A 21,428-nucleotide genomic window follows, 5' to 3' on the forward strand; every position below is an offset into this window, starting at 1 on the left:
GTCTAGTAATTGGGAAGACATTTCAGAAATGAGTCTCACGTGAGTATACAAATATTTCAATTACATCCTAAAATGCTAAAATAAAGCATCTGCTGTTTTGTATGGATTTTGTAAGCTGAGGTTAAACACGTTCTTACAGCATTGATTTAAGTTGAAGAGGATACAGCGGCAAACAATTTGATCACATTTATTCAAGCACAATTACAGTTTTTCTTTTCTTTTCTTGTTTTAGGAGCCTTTTCAGCTTCTGAACCAGTGGAACAATCAAAGGCACAAGTGGAAATGAGTAGTACCAACCTCCCTGCAGATCTGCAGACATCACGCAGGTCTCCCGATTCAAGGAGAGCTTCCCAAAATAAAACCCTGCAGGGACCCCAAGAATCCCTCAAGCACAGGAGGCTTCCAAGCATCCCTCACATCATGTTCAATCAACCCGACGGTGAGCAAAACTCAGGAGTGCCAATGCGGAGACCTACAGTTCAACCTCCAGTGCCACCAACGTACGAGGAGGTGCATGGCGGGAAAGCCGCAGTGGAAGCCGGTCCTCCAGTGGGCAGTAGACTCTCTCAGCGAGTAGGCCCTATGCATGAAAGTTGGATTGATGATGACGAACAATGGCCGGCTGCCCCGCCTTTGACTCTTTTTGACCAACCTCTTGAAAATGTATACTCCAATTTGAAAAATGAAAGGATTGCTACCCTAGAAGATCAGCCAATCAGTGTGCCAACTGTTGACTCCGCTGGTACGCAGGAAAGCTCCCCGCAGGCCACGGCCTCTGTCGGAGAGGAGCCTCATGACAGAAATTCAACTTCCATCCCAGCACAATTATCATGGCGATTTCACTTAGCCCTTGCATCTGACACTGAAGATAGCACAGCTGCTACAGACCCGACACTGAAAGCTCTATATAGCAAGGTAAATAAGAACACTAATCGCCCCGTTTCTTTACCATCGTCCACCTTGGAAGATCCCTTAAAAGTTGAGGACGATGTGCCACCTCCTGTGCCAGTAAAGCGGTTTGATATCGAAGAGGATCTGTCCACTCTGAATCAGGTAATTTGCTCTTTTGTTGAATCGGCATAGGGAAAAATCAATACTGCATCTATTAAATTATGGTATATATGAAGTTAAATCAATCAATCAATAATCTTTATTAAATCAAGCCAAGGTAGATTCTAAAAGATATGAATACAACAAAAGGAGGGAGGGAGAGAAAAAAGTGGATTCAGTCTCCCCTGGCAAGTCGTTTAAACAAAATAGAATCACTCAGAAGGTGGTAGTGATCCCTAAAGTGATGGGGAGCACACAGTGTTGTTTAAATACCCCTCACACACCAACAGGCCCCTTGGTGTCATGCTTCATCATCGGGCCTTCGCACCCCTCTACGGGATGCGGCGTGCTGCGACTCACGGATACGTAGGACCCCTGATAGTGAACTATGTGTTTGTGTGTGTGAGAGGGAGTGTGAGTGGTGAGGTGAAAGAAGTGAAGGTTAAAAAATATCTGGCTCGTAGGAAAAAATATTTATTATGTCCTCGGCTGGTATTGTTAAAAGGGGTGCAAGATGAGGTTGTCAGTTATACGTATTAGGGTAGATCAACCTCTATAAAGTGCGTCGACATGTTTCGGAGTACAGCGACTCCTTCTTCAGGACGAGGATATGCACGATTATCCTCACCTTACTCACATGGGTGTGGAATGTAAAAGTGTATTTTACAAAAAACACTAGGTGAAATGTACCTATAGGTGTAGAAGTGTGGATAAGCTCTGTTGCGCCCAATTGGTGTTTGACGCACCTGTGGGATGAAAAGCATAATAAACATCACAGTCGGACGTCCAGGAACAGGAAAAAGTTTCCAGTTATATGAGGGTAAAAGTTGAACCAAAAATAAGGTTCAAGGACCCTGTGGAATAAAACACTAAAAAAAGAAGAAAGACACACAGTAGACAAAGACATACACTTAATGGAGATACGCCAAAACATCTTTCCCAACATTGACTGTGGAGGAAGGAAAAGGAATTAATAATAGTGGCTTACTTATGGATCAAGGTTGTCTGACCTCATGAGCCTAAGCGTGGTATTGGGGGTTCCTTCCTCACTGCTCAATATAGCAACCTATAGGATGTTAAAGGTAGGTTTTAGGGTCATGAATTAGTACTGGGAAACTCAGTGGCCCTTGTTTCAACAACCCAACTCCCGGTTACTGCACAACCTGGTAGACTGCCATCCCCTCAACGCGGCTCCGACGATGTGTCGAGTCAAGTTGATTTGTTCCTTTTATATACCACCAAACGCTTCAATTAGTTGTTAATTAGAAGCGGAAACATGCCCAAAGAAGGATAGAACCTCTACACCAAGTCCGGTATTGTGCTCGGGTCAAGGGCGCATTTCGCGGTAAGACTGCGCATGCGCTGGAAGTAAGCGTTCCTGCACGCGCGCATGTGTACTGCCGGTAATGATGCCGGTTGTCAGAATCGGCACATCTAGGCAGCGCGCATGCGTGTTAGTATTCCTTTCCAGACGCTGGTTGTTCGCGCAAGCCTATTCTATACAGAGGGGCACAATAGGAGGTTCAGCACCACAGCGTAGTGGTAGGAGTTTATGATCTGTGGACAGCGGTTTTATATATAAAACGAAAAGGTCATGCATAACGGACAGCTCATTTAGAATCATAGAAACCAGACCATATGGAAGTGAATGGTATTTACAGTGTTCAAGGAAAGACCAACTTATTGTCTGGTTGTTGTTATCTAGTCTCACGGCCAGCAGCAGGAGAAAATGATGGGTACCCATTCTGTCAAGATAGATAAACGCAATTGGCTCCAAGGGATGGAGTCATTTAACCCAATGGTGTCTGTTCCCAGACGGAACACCCACCTTTGCTCCTTTTCAAAAAGCCCAACATCCGTTGGCAGTTGTTCAATCACTGTCCAATGTATTTCGTTTACACAGTGTTGGTATTCTAGAAAATGGGCTGCCATTTTCGTGGTTGATTTCTTGCATCTTATGTTGCTTTTATGTTCATTGAACCTGATTTTGACTGCCCTTGTTGTCATGCCCACATATTCTTTGTTGCAGGGGCATGTGATCAGGTACACAACGTTCTTACTATTACAATTAGTGAACGTGTGTTGTTCCCATCTGGTACCATTCACGAAGGTGAGGGTCTGGCTCTTTTTGGTTAAATGACAGCTATTACAGTTTCCCCAGGGATGATGGCCATGTATTCCCCGTAACCTTGTTTGTTGTTCTTTTGTGGTTGGAGGTCTCGTATGTACAAGCATGTCCTTTAGGTTCCTGCCCCGTCTGTGGGCAAACAGTGGTTTTCCCAGATCAAGTGAGCCGCTTGTCAGAATACGCCAGTGTTTATTAACCAGTTTAGAAACTTGGTTCGAAACTGGACTGTAAGTGGTGACACAGACTGTTCTGCTGGGTTGGTTTTCTCTCAGAGGTTTGTCTTCCAGGAGGGCTTCACGGTTATTGTTTCTTGCTCTTTTCATTGCCTTTTGAATAACCTGGTTTGGGTATTTCCTCTGTGTCAGTTTTTCACCCAGATCCCTGGCCTGAGCTTTGTACTTGGCTATGTCGCTACAGTTGCCAAAGCCAACATATCACTGAGTGAATCGACCCTTGTCTGAACCTAGTCAATAGTTTTCGTTCATAGACATTATGCACAAAGAACAAATAAGCAGCAGTCCCAGCAGACATCTGAATCACACAATAATCCCTCATGTTTGGCTTCATCACCTCTACAGCCTGCCTATGCTTAATAAAGCAATCCTTAACCCACGTTTTGTCTTTTTTCTGATGGTCTCTGGTTTTTCAAAAAGATATGTTCTTCACAGGGCTGAGTTGGTTTCCCTTATAAATTTCATCCACGGGATGTTCAACCCATGATTAGAGGAAAGGCAATCCTAATAACTGCCTGGTTGAACTCTGCTTCCTTATTCACCCAAATCAAGCACCAGAGTACCAATGGTGCTGCCTTTATAAGGTCGTGGACATATTCTAGTCCTAATTCCAGATGTGAAGCAAAATGAGGAGTCAAAGGAGGAACCCCCATCAGACACCAACAAAATCATTTTTCTTCCTCCTGGACAGCCCCTACTTCTCTACAGCTCCATACCCCTCCATAGCCCTATACCCCTCTACAGCCCCATACCCCTCTACAGCCCCATACCCCTCTACAGCCCCATACCCCTCTACAGCCCCATACCCCTCTACAGCCCCATACCCCTCTACAGCCCCATACCCCTCTACAGCTCCATACCCCTCTACAGCTCCATACCCCTCTACAGCTCCATACCCCTCTACAGCTCCATACCCCTCTACAGCCCCATACCCCTATACAGCCCCATACCCCCATATCCTAAGTAACAATCAGAAGACATTTACTTTTATGAATTTCCAAAATTGGTGCGCAGGTTTTTTACCAATGCAGGCAGAAAAGGAAAAAGTGTTTCCCACAGCACACAAAGAACAAGCCAACCTGTTTTTAAGATAAGGAGACCAGGTACAGGCATTGTAAAAATCCAGACCAAAATATGGGAAGGAGCTCATATTGTCCAATTTTCTTCTTCCTATACGTAAGGTACAAGTTTTGGTATTTCTTGGGCCACACACCATTATAAATGTTTTTGAGAAGTTGGTTTCCAAATCGAGCACCTTCACGAGCACCTCAAAGCTAGGAATCAGATTCTTTAGGCCATTTGCGATCCTGGCCAAACGTTCCACATTGTTCGCCTATAATAGGGCGGGTACAGCTTTTTTTATCAACATGTGGTGTGTTTGCCCAACCAACACAAAGATTCTTTCCAAGTCATTAATATAGAGTAAAGAAGAATGGTGACAAGTACGCAACATTGGCACACTCCACGGTTGACTTTAAAATATGGAGTACACTCCCCATTTTCCTCAAATCTGACTAAGGCCAAAAGATCCTGGTGAAGGAGTCTTAGGAAGTAGACCAAATCCACCTTGAGGCCCATGGACAAAGAATATCCAATAATTGTATAGAAGTGCCCTTTACATATTCATATTTGGCCACAAAAAGAAGTAAATTAAGACACTGTTCAATTGTCCCAAGACCCTTCATACAGCCATATTGCACCTGAGAAAGAATATTCCTCTTGCTTAACAAGGAAAGGGCTCTTTCCAAAATGACTCTAGCAACTACTTTAGTGGTGGAGTCAAGTCGGGATATTGGGCAATAACACCTTGGGTCATGGGAATTCCCTTTTTTAAGAATAGGTACAACTATGGACACGCGCTGAGAAGGCGGAGCCGGACTCAGGAGACTGAATTAAAAACACTAGTGAGAACAGGAGACCAATACTTGGGGTCCTCTTTGAAGAAATCCAAGGGGACCCCATCTGGGGCCGGAGCCTTCTTTGAGGGGCCGGTATGTATGGCTTTGAGGACTTCTTCAGCAAAGGAGAGACTCTCCCATTCTGAGTATTCAGCCTGTCCCCCTTCTAGATTTACAGCATTAGAAACATAAATGCTAGAAAAATGTTCTATCCAGGCATTAGGGGTGATGTGAACAGTAACTTTGTTTGAAGACAGCCCGGGGGTTAAACCTGCCCGGACAGCCTTTCAAAACGCCTGGGAATCTTTATTCCGACAAGCAAATACAATGGCGATTTCTCATCCTTGAGGGCCGACTTCCTATATGTCAGTGCTAGGGCGTAAGCCTTCCTACAAATCAAAATGATGCCCCGATCTCTCAGGGTTTGCTTTAGGGCGTTGCCCAAGCTGTTGTTTGCTGCCCTGCAGTCGTTATCGTACCTGGACTGACCATGGGGGGGGAGCCGTCCCTGCAGGTCTAGCCTGCATGTCTTTTACATGAGTCATAAGTTCAACAAGGCTTCTTAAAACAGCATTAGAGCCTTGGACATCCAGGCTGCAGGACTTCACCAGTTTCGCACTAATGCGGACTACCTGGGCTGCCACATTCCTTTCAGGTCTCAGTACCTCTCACAGGCGCAGCTTCACAAGCTTGCCAGCTCAATGGCTCAAGGGAGCCTTTTCCAACAGGAAGGGGTGGGAGAACACTGTTTCACCTCCCAGCACAGTTCGCCCCTTAGCATTAGGGTAAATGCAGTTCACATGTGCACCTGTGAGAGGTACTGAAACCTGAAAGGATTGGGGCAGCCTGTTCAGCAACCCCAGATTAAATTTGTTTTTATCTCCACTGATGATTGACGATATCAAGAAACACGTATTTAGAGATTTACAGCACTAACCTGCACCAACTTTGGTGGAATACTCCAGTAAATATTTAAGTAAGCATGTACCATTAACTGCATTTACCATAATGCTAAGGGGCGAACTGTGCTGGGAGGTGAAGCGGTGTGCTCCCACCCCTTTAGGTTTGTTTGTAAAAGAAGCATAATGGCAAAATCCTAATCTGCCTTGATTTAACCAAACCAGCTCGTACTAGCGCCAGGACTTTGCCTGCGACCAGGGGGTTACTAACTTTAACAATTATAGTGTCACCAGAAAATTGCCTTCCAATGTGACCGATACCCCCCACACGCCGCATGAAAATAATCTCATTATGGAGGTCCCACTGATGGCTCACATTCAATCAACCAATCAATCTTAGCATTTTTAAAGCGCACTACTTACCCGTGAGGGTCTCAAGGCGCTGGGGGGGAAATGCTGCTACTGCTTAAAAAGCCTGGTCTTGAGGAGTCTTCTGAAGGTCAGCAGGTCTTAGGTCTGCCGTAGGTGGATGGGGAGGGTATTACATTGTTATTCATCTAATAAATCACTTTATTTTTAAGGGTCCATGATGTTTCAGATGAGTCAGCCGACAAGCCGGGTGTGTTGGCTATTACAATTACATACAAACATGAAGCAGGAGGAAGATCAATAACAGGAAGGGAGTCTCGACCTCAGTCTTTTGTTTCATTCTGGCTTTCAGGTGGAACCCTGAGGTCCATCCCCCTGCAACACATTGGGAGCCGCTCCTAAGGCTGTAACCAGGCTTTGGGTATTGGCCTCAACTTTACCCTTGTTCCTTGTTGTCATTTGGTTGTTGCATAACCAATATTGTAGGGATTGATGGAGGGTTGATTCCAACTACTGAGGGTGAGTTTTAACTTCCGACACTAGACGGGGTCTCTCTTCCTACTTTTAATCAATTTACTCAAGTTAGCCCCAATGGCAGCAAAGCCGGTATAGACTGGGCGCAGTTTAGCATCCAAAAGTTCACCAAAGAGCACACTTAAACTGTCCCAGGGGTCAACGATCAGGGATGGCCGAATTATTCAGCCTTTGTGACACTGATATTTGCTTGGGACTAGACCGGTTTAATTTCTGCACTCTTTTTCTGCGTTTGGCCATGGGCCCTGGTTCAGGTGAACAAACATTAATCACAGTGCCATTGTTAGAGTCATCCCCGTCCACCAGTCCAGCACATGCAGTGCCACATTCTCCAGCGCAGTCCCTCACAGATAGATTTTACGCGCTAGCAGGGTAAGCCATAGTGATGGAGGAATCATCGCTGCTCAAAGGGGGAGACTGGGGCATTGTGGGCTTTGGTAGTGTTTCAAGGTCCTCCGTCGTAAGTGAGAGCCGGTGCTACACCAACTTTATTTTATTTGAGATGAGGTACACCGTTGACACCAAGAATCTATCAACTGTTGTGTGTGTATGTAATTGAGGGCCCATGGTGGCCCCAGGAGTAGCCTTTTTTCCCCATATTTACTGCAGGATCCTCACAAGATCCTCCGAAAGGGAGAGAGGTAGTTTTAAGCACACAGTACCTTCGCCGGAGGCAATCAATTACTCTTCCAGACAGCAAACGGCAGGACCCAAGAAGCCAAAAGGGTAAGCCCAGCCTCTGTTGATCTAGAACGGGCCTGGTCTTCTCCCGGGCATACAACCAGATCACGCGATTTGGGAGCACAGCTTGAGCCTCCTGGCACAAAAATACCAACCGCGTCCTCCCTGTCGTGATGGTGCCAGGGCGTGTGGTTTGTGCCCCCTCTAACAGCTTTCTTCCACTTGAGTCATATCTGCAAATCTTTGAACAGGTTAGGATGACAGTCAGATTATTGATATTGCATTACAGATGCAAAATTGTATATATTCCATACAGCGTCAATTCATATTTTACAATCAAGTGCATGTTGTAGATGGTTTACCCCAGTAAATCTGGGTGAAAAGTTAATTAGAGAGAAACAAGATTGAAATAAAATGCTGGGATAATGCTGTTGCTGCATCACTATTGTTGCAACATAAACACAAAGAGCACCTCCTATGCATGTGACTCCTATGCATGTGACTCCTATGCATGTGACTCCTACACATGTGTTATATGCACCATCACCAACGACCACCCCAAGCCTCTCCAGGAACACCTCAACTTCCTACTACAAGCTGACGTGACGACCACAATAAGAGGCGCCCTCTCCTACAAACCCCCGGGACCCCGAACAACATTCTGAAACGCTATCCCCAACCTCATCGCCCCCTAGAAAACGCCCTCCTGGAGAGCCTGAACAACATTAGCCTCACCCAACTTGTCACTGAACCCACACACAAAGCAAAACACACACATGACCTCATTTTCACCCTCAGGTCGGAAACACACTCAACCCCATCTTCAGTTCCAGTATTAGAATCAAATTCAGCCACATCACTAAACTCACCTGGATGGACCACACCATCCTACACTTCACCATCACCGGCACCCAGCACACCATCACCATGCATCAGTTCCTCCCCACTTCAGCTGTAGCAAGGTCACAGGCCCTCAACACCTCCCAACCCGAGGCCACAACAGAACTTCGCCGCCTGGATCACTGACAGCACTGACAGAATTGCCCCACTGAAACCTAAAAAATCGCCGAACATGCCAGCTGGTACACCCCAGAACTCTGAACCACCAAGCACAACGGCTACCAGCTGGAGAATTTACGATGCACCTCTAAGAACCCCGCCGACAGAGCTCCTCACAAAACAGCCCTCAACAAATATCACCAGCACATTAAGGAAGCCAAGAAAGCAGCCATCACCACCCGCATCAACTCTGTGGCCAACCACACAAAGGAACTCTTCAAAATAGTCAAAGAGTTCTCCAACCCAACAGCTACAGAGAACACATTCACTTCTGCGAAGAACTCTGCGACACCCTCTCAGACTACTTCCACAGCAAGATAACCAACATCTACAAAAAACTTCAACCCCCATCCCGCCACCCTCAATGTCAACAACCTCTTCCAACCAGCAATTATCAGCCAAACCCTTACCACCTGGTCTGCGCTCAAGGCCCTTACTACCTTAGCCCCATGTCTTCCATCTACTCCAGTTATTTTCAGAAAAAAAATTCCATCTACTCCAGGGCACCCATCGACCCCTGCCCCTGCCACCTCTACAACCTCGCAATGAACCCAATAAGCATGCAACTCACTAGCATACTCAACACCTCTATCTCCACAGCAACCTTTTTGGACAGATGGAAACATACAGACATTAGACCCCTCGTAAAGAAAGCCTCCGCCGACCCTAGCAATCTAAAAAATTATTGTCCAATCTCCCTACTCTCGTAACCGGGCAAAGCACTCAAAGCCATCAACCAGCAGCTCACCGAATTCCTTGAACAAAACCACATACTGGACACCTCACAATCAGTATTCCGTGCCAACCACAGCACTGAGACCGTGTTGATTGCTGCCACAGACGACATCAGAACGCATCTCGATCACAGAGAAACTGTAACCCTGATCCTCCTTGACCTCTCGGAGGCATTCAACATCTTCTCCCACAACACCCTCATCAACAGGCTCTACAACACAGGCATACAGCAAGACACCCTTTAAGTGGGTCGGCTCCTTCCTTACAGGATGCACACAAATACATCATATGCGGCATATCACAAAGATCATCCCTCAGCCCCCCCTTGCAGACGTCGTCCGATCCCATGGACTCAACATAATCACCTAGGCAGATGACACTCAACTGATCTTCTCGCTCACTGAGGGCCCCTACAACACTAAAGCAAACTTCTACGATGCCATGACCAACGTAACCAAATGGATGAGTGGCAACTGAAGTCAACTCAACTACAACAAACCTGAAGTACTGATCTTCAGGAAGAACACCTCCACAAGGGACCACTGCTAGTGGCCTGCACTACTCGGACTAACACCCACACCGACCGACCATGCACGCAACTTCTGCATCATCCTCAACATCCAACTGACTATGAAACTACAAGTCAATGCAGCGGCCTCCTCCTGCTTCCACACACTTTGCATGCTCCGCAGAATCTTCAGATGGATCCCAACCAACACCAGAAAGACTGTCACTCAAGCTGTTGACTACTGCAATGCCCTCTATACCGGCATCTCCACCCAGCTCCTCGGAAGACTCAGACCATACAGAACTCTGCAGCCAGATTCATCCTGAACTCCCAAAACGGACCCACATCACCCCCCCCACCCCACCTTAGAGACCTCCACTGGCTCCACATCCAGAAGAGATGCTAGTTCAAGATCCTCACAGACGTCTACAAAACCCTCTATGACCTAAGACCGGTCTACAACAACCATCAACTGAACTTCTGCCTGCCCTCTAGACACCTGCACTCCTCTTGACTTGCTCTTGCACAGACACACCTCCCCTGCGGTGACTGATCCTTCTACATTGCTGCCAAGACCTGGAACATACTTCCCTCCCAGCTCTGTACAGCCCCCTTGCTGACAGAAAGAGGCTCCAGACCTGGCTCTTCGTCAGAGACACAGCCCCTAGATACCTCTAGGGGTGACAGTGTTGTGTTTTACAAATGCGGATTGATTGGTTGATTGATGGATCTTGCATATATGGCATGACATAGACCTGTCTCAAAGATTGCGGTCATGTTGGGCAGGAAGGGGCACCCAAAGCACTACCCTCATAGTGTAGGAAGGCAACTGCCTTCACTAGGAGTTGAGCAGTACGAGCGAAGTGGTGATAGCTTACTGTGTAGTGATCATTAGGAGTGAACAGGATCTATTTACCATGTCACTGGAGTGAGGCCCACATGCTCACTAATGTTTTTAAGAATTCTGCTGCTGTGTGCTTAACTCGCCCTTGGCCGTCATCATGTAAATGTGGAGTGATGTGCAGCATAGGGATAGTAACAGCAATAATTGTAGGTGTGCCTGGGATGAGTACAGTACCAGGATGGAGCACGAATCTGCAATAAGTGTGTGGTTAGTAAATGTGCTGGCTATATGTATGCCCAGAGGTGTGTTGCTGCATTCCTGTGAGCTGGGTGAGGACACACTGGAGGGAAAGAAGAGATTCTCTTTACAACGCAAAAGACTGCTCTTTGATTCATTGATAGATCAGAAGGAAGGGGCCTGGACACCTCTCAGAAGGAAGATGGGGCTGATAAGAGAATCATAAAGAGTAGGACGGGGGTCTGGGATTAACCCTTTGATGCACATATCACTGTGGCTGACATCCAGGTGAAAACTCTTGTCACTCCCATGAATTATGTAATGTACTGTCCGCTTCTGAGTCATGCCTGCAGTGAAAGACCTCTTTCATGAAAAAATATGAAAAGCAGAACCCCATCCTAAAACTTCAAATACCTGCCAACTAAACTACATTTGGTGTATGGACAAGGACTAAGACGGAGAGGTTGAATCCCCCCAAATCTATCATCTGCCAAGCAGCCAAGAGAGCTGTTTGAGAAGGGGAAACACTACAAGACTTCTGCCTTTGACCAGGACTGGAGGCCAAGGCCTGCTAGGCTCCCTGCAGGGTGTGGGACATCACCCAAGAAAAACCAAGACCACCTGCCCGACAGCCTTGAGCGCTAGCGTCTGCTTGATCAGACAGCACAGACCATCGCCTGTTTGCAGGATTGTTTTGGCAACCCCGGTATGCGAGGAGAGGGCCGCTATGGACTTAGCTATGTGTTGAGCACTTTGTGGGTCCTGCTATACCCATATCATGGTGCTGAGGTGACCAGAGAGGGCCACTGGTAACGTATAATTTCCATGAATGCCAAGACTTATGACTGTCTGGGCCAGGGCTGGAATGGCTTGTGCTTGCATCACCTCATACTGCGGCAACCCATATGCCAGAAGGGGCTGCCGGTACCAACGTTGCTAAAGGATTCGGACTCCCTCCCAAAGGAGAGGCTGAGGCTACGGTCTGCAGTTTGGACCCATGCTGCGAGGGAATTGCCCCAGACTCAGAGGAGGGCTGCCGGAGGCACTATAGGTGACGTTGCATTCTCGCAGGCTCCAATCAAAGAGGAAGAAAGCCTTCTCACCCCAGTTGAACAAAGTCAACTTGCTTCTTTTTGAGCAGGGAGCTGCTCTGACGTCGGAAGGCCTCCAGCAGCGCAACTACATTGCAGTTTATTACAGCACATTTATTGCATTATATTTCATAGGTTAAAGAATGAGCTGAAGAGACCATACTAACACGCATTGAAGTGGATGAGCAATGGACCCCTTTCCAGCCCTATTTGGCAGCCAAGGGGTAATGGAACAGCCTTGCGTGCCTCCTGGTGCTGTAGATGATGGAGCACTTAGATGATTTGCAGCATTTTGGCCTGCAGGGTGGAACATCAAATGTTGAGTCTGGCAGTTCAAATGCTGCAGTGGTGATGATGTGTACAAAAGAGTGACAAAGCATGCCGCCTAATGAGACATCTCCTGTAGCTATCCTCCCTCTGAGCAGTTGGTTGGCGGCAGATGTCAACCTTCCTTTCCATTTCAAGGCAGATTCCCTTCATAGGTCTAGCTACTAAGAGTGAGAGTGGGTAATCATGGGAAAGTAGTGGCACAGAAGAAAAAGCAAGATGGGCGCCACATTAACCCCTCCCATGCTCATGACGAGCTCAGCTCGTCATGAGCCACAGTTGCGCTGTGCCCATGACCAGCTGAGCTCGTCATGACCCGCCCAGCGCTCACACACGGAGATAATTCCCTTGCTGTGCTGAGCGTTCTAAAGAAACGGGCTTGGTCATGAGCACAGCGCCACCGTGCTGCATGACGAGCCAAGCTCGTCATGAGCACTAGGGCACTGTGCCCGCCCCCCGCCCCCCAGCACAGCGGGGGAATTACCCCCGCGGCCAAGGGTAACTTTTCAATCTGACTTCTGTAAATTGTTTATTTGTTCAAACAAATTTCCTTGCCGGTATTTTATAATTTACATAATGAGATGAGGGCTATTGTGTTGAATACAGTAGCTTACATGGTGCTGCATATACTATGTCATAAACAAATGGGTACAATCATGTTTATTGATTTGCTAGTTTTTCAGAGCTTATAGTACCATATGTTTTTAGATTGCAGAAAATTGCATATTTTAATTGATTTTTTGTTGTATTAGATTATTTATAAATACATTTCATAATTGTGTTAAAATTATCTCTTTCACCACCAAACCAATGCTTCTAAATTTGTTTCTACATGAAATGCCAAGAACAAAAACAGGATAGATTGTGTAAACTGTTTCTTTAAGGGAGACATTTATAATTTGAAATTGATTATGTGAGAAATTGACTTTATTAGCATCAGACACACTTGTCATTGGATATTTGGTCGGTTCGTGAGTGTAAGATGCTGAGGGAAGATTTAGGCAATTGGAATGAATTCGTCTTAGCCACTCATAATCACTGAGTCTCATTCCACTCCATCATAGTTTTGCTCACTGAGCACTACAGACATGTATAACCCATACAAAAATCAGTCAGAGCTCATACCAGTATGGACAGCTGGGACTCTATGCCTGGGCTACATCCTTTCTGAAAGGGAACACAAGCAACCCCAGAACTTGTTCTGATTAGATGGGCCTCATTAGTGAGGCGAAGCTTGTGCCCTATTGAGCAGCAAAAAGGGGGTCCATAAGTGGGCATAATCACTGCATTTAGGGCATCACACTAAGGAAAATCAAACCGTCATTAATAGAATGTTTGACTTGGTCTCAATCACTGGAAAGCATTCTAGGCCATCACTTTTTTGTTCATCTCACTGAGACACTATGTGGCAAAGTTATCACCAGTCCTTCACTCTATATGCTGAGCTGTGGTCCTGTATCTCTCGTGGGGCATGGCTTCTTTCCTTGGTTTGCAACATATAGACCAAGGTATCTGGTACTCGTTATTTTATCTGAATTATTTCCTACTCAGCATCTATGCTTATCCAATTTGTAAAATAACTACAACTCTGTTCTTTAGTGAGAGCTGTGGTGGTCATAGTCTGTCTGAGTAGCCACCCTTATGTTCTCCCTATTGATTTCCCAGTTTGGTTTCGAGCTGTGACCTGTACTAACCACCCATGAGTCTAACTTTTCTTCAGCCTCTTCAGAACAATAAATCCCAGGATCACCTAACCAAGTCGTCCACCTCATTGTGTAAAAGAGCGCACATTATTGGCCATGTGATTCAAGTGCATCACCCCTTCTGAAAGCCTGTGCCTGAGCAGTCCATTTTGATGTGAAGGTCTAGCATGTTTCAACTTCTATGTTGTATAATTTCGTCATATCTGATAAACTTATATGGTCCAGTGTATGCATTGCATGTCTCTAACCATGATTCATCCTTTCCTGCCCATAATTGTTGATGTAAAATGATACACCACTACCTCACTTGGGGTCAGCTATTTAACTTTTCAAATATTTCACTAAGTAAATTTAAGTAATTGACCTTGGCTTCCCATGATCAAGTATGATTCATACCCTGTTCTTTAATATCTCGCCCTACAGGATATTGAGGACCCATTGCCGCCACCACCGATCCTAGAAATTAACTGATCCATGGAGTTGGGGAGTTCACTGAGACCTGTAGCAGAATATTGTGCATGGAGGCCGATCTCAGAAGGGTCTGTGAAATCATCGATAGAACAAGAGTCTTTGGAATTATCTCTAATTTCCATCAGTTACACTAGATACTTTGCACAATGTAATCCTCACAAGTCTACCTCTTGGACTTACCTGGACATTGGATATATTGACAATTTTATTTGCAATGCAACAGTAGCAATGACCTCTTGACTGCAGATTCCAGCAAGCTGTACTCACCCTGGAGCGTCCGTTTTCATATATCCTTCTGCAAGATCTCGATTTGTCATGGGAGTACACGATTTTGTGGAAAGTTGTATTACTTGATAACACGATCTATTTTAGATACAGATTTATCTTTTGCGATCTGCTGTTTTTCTCCGACATGTGACTCATAAACTGAAAAAGGTACACTAAATGTATGGGAAGAGACGATATTAGAACCAAATAGACATATGGTGGAAATTGAGGCATCGCATTGCTCGTTGACCTTGTGGATACCGATTAAATTGGAGGTAGTGACCATTCACAGTGCTACAAGAATTATCAAAATGAACAAAGAAAAGTTGGCGCATTGAGTATGAACATTTACAGTATGCTCACTCTCACGAAATGCCATATGAAGAGTCTCACCAATATTTCATTGTGAGGCAGGATTCTCCAGTTATCGCTCCTTCTGTAAAGCTCATGGCCAGTGGGGCTGTGCGCCCAAAAGAAGTATACATTTGGCTTGTCTCATCTATAGCTTTTAAAGACTGTGGCCGCTTCTGAAAGATAGATCAACAATGTCCAGGCTTAATCAATCAGAGGTTCAAAATCAATTTTTTTTATTGATATTTATGGCAACTCCTTTTCCAGTGCTAGGTTCTTGCTACAAGACAGTCAAGATTCTGTAGTGAAAATCTGTCTTTGTGAGAAGGTGACTGCAAAAGACACAGCTCTACCAAGAGGTTGTAACGTTAAGGAGAGCTATGCAGAGAATCGGTTTGATGAAGGAAGCACAGTCCATCTGTTATCATGCGAGGACATCAGAACAAACACAGTTCACTGGAAGATATGCCATTGTAATGCTTTCCTCTTTCTTGTGCAGCTATCAGAGAGCACCTGGATCTGATCCTCCGGTAACGAGAGGTCGCTGGATCAAGGAACAAAACTTAAGGAAAGATAACTTTGAGAAAAGTGTGCCATAACCAGGTGTTAGGTGATTTCATGTTCAGAGTGGGCTTCAACAATATGGAAATACTCATCTCAGCCATAGGATTGTCATTAGCAAAGTGTGTGTCGTTCGGAGTACGCATAGAGGTGAAAGCAACTGAGTTTCAAGAACACAGCTTCATGGGGAAGCCTGAATATTCATAGAGGTCAAAGCACCTGAGTTTCAAGGACACAGCTTCATGGGTAGGCCTGAGTATTCATAGAGGTCAAAGCACCAGAGTTTCAAGGACACCGCTTCATGGGTAGGCCTGAATATTCATAGAGGTCAAAGCACCTGAGTTTCAAGGACACAGCTTCATGGGTAGGCCTGAGTATTCATAGAGGTCAAAGCACCAGAGTTTCAAGGACACCGCTTCATGGGTAGGCCTGAATATTCATAGAGGTCAAAGCACCTGAGTTTCAAGGACACAGCTTCATGGGTAGGCCTGAGTATTCATAGAGGTCAAAGCACCAGAGTTTCAAGGACACCGCTTCATGGGTAGGCCTGAATATTCATAGAGGTCAAAGCACCTGAGTTTCAAGTGCAATGCTTCATGGGTAGGCCTGAGTATTCATAGAGGTCAAAGCACCAGAGTTTCAAGGACACCGCTTCATGGGTAGGCCTGAGTAATCATAAAGGTCAAAGCACCCGAGTTTCAAGTACAATGCTTCATTGGTAGGCCTGAGCATTCATAAATGTGAAAGTACCTGAGTTTCAAAGACATGGCTTCATGGGTAGGCCTGAATATTCATAGAGGTCAAAGCACCCGAGTTTCAAGTACAATGCTTCATGGGTAGGCCTGAGTATTCATAGATGTGAAAGTACCTGAGTTTCGAAGACATGGCTTCATGGGTGTAGGTCACTTCAGTTTTCAGAATTGACTCACTACAACCATATGCCATCTGTCATCAGGGACACCTTAGAGCAGGGCTAGTGGTAAAAAACAAACCAATGTCTACCGAGCAACCTGGGGTGTTGTTGGAATTTTTTTAATCAGAAATATAGATTTCTTCAGCTCCTAACTGTGTGCTCCCTACATAATAACTCCCCCAAATATTGAACCACTGGTACCCAGCTGCAACTTCTTCTAATGGAATACAATAAGTTCATTCACCCTACTGACAGGAACCCAGTGCTATTAAAAAACACAAGTAACCAAGGAAAGTGCATGTGTAGTCCGAGCATCGACCATCGAAATCACCTTCATACCGCTTAGCACGGTTTGTAGCACCAGTGTTTGAGCTCCAGGAGCCGATCTCACCGTTGCTTTGTCCTACTGAACTACCTTTCGCTTTCGAAATTGTTCTACATCTGTGTGTGGAATCTCCTACAACCCCATCAAATTACCTCAGAGGACGACCACACTGAATTACCTCCCAGTACTCCTCCCAGGTAGACGTTCTGAAGCCAGGATCAGATTTTTCAGCTTTTCTTGACACTAATATCGAAAGATGACTTCCAATTTATTTAACTGAAATAATTTTTTCCTATCTAGTAACCATGAACCGTACACTGATTCTTCCATTATTAATTATTTCTCTGGGTTAATAAATTTGCCTTGGACCTTGATCTTCTTTATTTCCTTAACTGGGCTGTTATTTGGGTAAACACAACACTTCACCCACCTTATGTTTTGTTGTTTGTGTTCCTTTGGTTTGGCAACAAGGCCATTTTTAATGACAGTTTTTAGAATGTGACTCCTTTTTTGGTCATCCGTGGTAGTGCAGTAACACTGTTACCTGCAGTGGCCTTAATGTAGGAGAGGACACCTTGCATTTTTCTCGGGAATTGCCTTGCTGCTCGTGTGACACTTCAGAAGATTATGCTTCAGCAGAACCAGCTAGACTGAGTTTGTTGGTCTTTCCTGATGCTTAGTTTCAGCTCACATCAAGTCTGGGACTTCCATCTCCCCCATCCTAACCATTGAGTTTACCACGAATGGAAAAATGACCCTTTATACTATTTGGTAAATTTGACAATGAATAATTCTGCTCTGTTTTTTTAAATTATTGCTGTGGGGAGAGAACTCACTCCAACAGTACTATATGAAGTGGATTTTAAAACATTTGCTAGGACTGCTTTTAGCTTCTGGTTGCAGCATTGCAGAGAGGTAGTGATGTGGTCAGTGGACAGAAGTTTAGGATAGAGAAACACAACTGATGGCTGAAACTGGGAATACGCTCCAGGCAAAAGCAATGTAGTGTAGCAATTCTGTCAATGAGGTATAAATGACCTAGGAAAAATTCCCATAATACAAGGCAAATAATAAATATCTGAAAGGAATACACTTATTTTGAGTGCTAAAGCTAAGTAACATGATCAGTGTAAGTGGCCAAAGACCTGTGTTTCTTTGCAAATTGCTTTTGGGGGTAAAGTTTTGAATTCGGCACAGGCAAAAGTAGTCTTAACTTTGGTCAAAAGTGTTGTGTTGGGTAAAACAAGTGAAAACCAAATATTTGCCAAAGCCATAAGATAGGAAAGAAACATTCCCCAGATGCTTTAACGGGACACACATCAACCCCTGTATCGCTTTAACAGCAGTGGTACCCTGATTTCAAGACACAAGTAGGAGTATTTATGCAAATTATCGTGACCAATGCTGAGATACTTGTTTTCATAGCGCCAGGAAGATCAAAAGTGACTGGAATTATTTTAGACTTATTGGACCGTAATGTTAAACATTACTTCCTAAAAGAAATTTGCACCTATACGTCTGAAATCACAGTTTCAGATAGTGCAGAATTTTACATTCAGATGAAGTTCTGGAAGCATGGTAGAATTGTTGCATTGGCAAGTTAAGATGTCAGGGTGGATTGAAGGCATTTCTCAGGGTGGTGGGCACCAGTTAAACAGTAGGTGAACCGTACAAACTGTAGGTGTCAATGTACCACAACAATCAATGTATTCAATTGGGGAATCAAGATTGTTGATATATTGAGCCAGCCTTTGTTTGCACACATCTGTGAAAGGATCTAAAACAATGCTCAAGTCACGTGACAACTGGTTTGAGAAGAGAGCAGGGGCAGGGGAAGCAAACCTTGCAGTATTACCCATTTAACATTGACTGTATAATTAACCACTTCAAAGGATACACCCCTCTGGTGAACATAGAGAACATAAAAACGTCAAAAGCTCACATTATAGAAGAGAGATAGAATAAGGCGCACAAGAGATGAGTTGGATGTATTGTTTTCTAACACAACAAATAGACCATGAAAAGCAAGGATTAAATATTTCAAATAAAAAAATTCAAAATGATCAGAAACTGATATTGATTGGGCTATGAATTGGGAGTTCCTCTTACTGGAAGGCAAATGTTGTGCATATATTTGTTACTTACTAGTCCACTTTTGTATCTTTCAAAAGGACCAAAGGCACAGGCTTCATCAGGACTCCCTGAACTGTGTGCTTTGTAAATTTATTTCATCAACTCACCAGTACAGTGGTATTCGTTCTATACTGAACATCTCTAATTCTATTGTATATCTGCTCAACTTCAAATATGTTTACATTTATGTCTTCACCTGGACTGCGTTTACCTTAAAAGATGAGCATACTATTGTTTTCTTAAATGGGTTTAACTAATTTACTTTGTATAGGTTTCAGGGATTTTTTTTTATGGTGTACACCATATATTACCTAAGATATTTGGAAATAAGACATTTATACACAGTGTTTCAGGTACCTTTTTAATAATTTTTTTACAATTATCCACATCATCATCCAAAGTATGTATTGTAAAACATTTCTTCATCAGAATAAATAATACAAATTCTCAATCTGAATATCTAATAATGTGGATGACACTGACATAAATATGCTACTTTTGAACTATTTTTGGTGATTGTTTACAGAATGTTATTCTAAATTCTGATGTTTCAGAATAAAGTTTCAAAATAAAAAATGTGTTTCAAGAGTGATTATTAAAGAAAACGTTTAGAATGCACCACACAAACAAAGCATGAATCTGCGAAGCAACAGGTCTTTATGTGAGATTATCTTTGCTATAGGGAAACTCAAGATTTTTCATGGTTTATTATTATTATTATTATTATTATTATTATTATTATTTGAATGTTTACCCCCTATTTGAGTTGCACACTCCATCTGCACCTTCTCTGTACACTTAATAATACGCATCAACTGTCCTCCGTTCCTCAAACCCGCACTGTGATAAACAGGACTCCAATGTTTGTATGTCAGAAAATTGATAACTAAATTAGTCTTGCATAGATTCTGCAGGCTAAATATTGTTTACAAAAACTATCACTCAATTGGGTGTAGATTTTCTATTATGAACTCCAATGGGATGACATTTAGGGCATATTTTTGTCAGTCAGTATTTAGGCCTTAATATTCAGTTACAATACCCCTCCACTGTTTTCTGCTATTTTGTTGATACCCCCACGGGTTTACCATGGTTCTCAATGGTGTCTATAGAGGCCCGCCACTCAAGATTATGGACAACTTCCCTGAGGACAAAACTATCCAGCCCAATTTATCTTCCGCCATAAACAAGATGGATGACCTCCTCCAGGTCTTGAAGTTGCCCCACTGGGTATCAACTTCCCAGATAGTTCAATTCAAGGCTATGGGCCTAGTCTCTTAAACTGTGCATTGTTGTGGTCCTGACTAAGTTGCTGAACTCCTACCCCACAATCAGATAGAAATAATGCCCCTTCCAAAACAGAATTTCTGTCAAGACACAAATGTTCTGGGAGGAAGCCCTTCCCTTAAAAATTTAAACTCATCAAATCCCCTCCATTATGCTCTTTATCTCCAGGGGGACTTCTGAAAGTACTAGAAAAGTCCAATATGTACCAGCATTTACTTTGCCCGAATTTCTACATGGTTTCCCTTTATGTAAATCCTACTCTATACTCATCCACTCTGATTTGGCAAATCAGAATATTGACCACAAAAATATTGTGATACAAAAATATCTCAGAAGAAATTTCGAATACCAAAATATCGACTTTACAAACTGCTGTTTCCATGAGATGTTTTTCTCTTTCTTCCCACTGCAGATGCGGTAATTTCCTAGAAGCCTTCTATTAGCTAGTGAATTGGCATTTGCTATGCATTAGATAACTGATAGTGAGATTCTCACTGGGAGGAGAGGAGATGGCAGGAAGCAGGACTCGTGGGATTGCAGGGAGGTGAGGACATGGCAGGAAGCCGGACTCCAGGGAGAGTTGTCTGAACCACAAGATTATGTTCAAAGTAGTAAACCAACTACATAGTAAAAATTCATTGTAAAGACATGAGAAACTGGGGAATGTATCTGCTCCCAGCCTTTGCAGGAGAATGGTTCCTGAAAGTAGGGATGAAATGAACTGTTGCAACTAATGTTTTGTTGAATTATATTAGCATGCGTTCCTTAGACTAGGAGAAGAGGGGAGATACGGATTCCTAGCATCTTAGAGATGTTTGCTGACT

At 44.1% G+C, this 21,428-nt stretch overlaps 1 protein-coding gene across 1 annotated transcript; it reads left to right on the plus strand.

The window, feature by feature from the left end:
- Positions 1-232: 232 nt before the first annotated feature.
- On the plus strand, positions 233-19,799 carry LOC147670617 (uncharacterized; the record flags this gene model as incomplete). The annotated part of the gene is made up of 2 exons (XM_086948125.1): positions 233-1,053; positions 14,720-19,799. Coding segments are annotated over 2 exons (869 nt in total), but the record flags the coding sequence as incomplete, so codon positions are not given.
- Between the last annotated feature and the right edge of the window lie 1,629 nt (positions 19,800-21,428).

This window comes from Lissotriton vulgaris, unplaced genomic scaffold, assembly GCF_964263255.1.
Source record: "Lissotriton vulgaris unplaced genomic scaffold, aLisVul1.2 SCAFFOLD_715, whole genome shotgun sequence".
Classification (NCBI taxonomy): Eukaryota; Metazoa; Chordata; class Amphibia; order Caudata; family Salamandridae; genus Lissotriton; species Lissotriton vulgaris.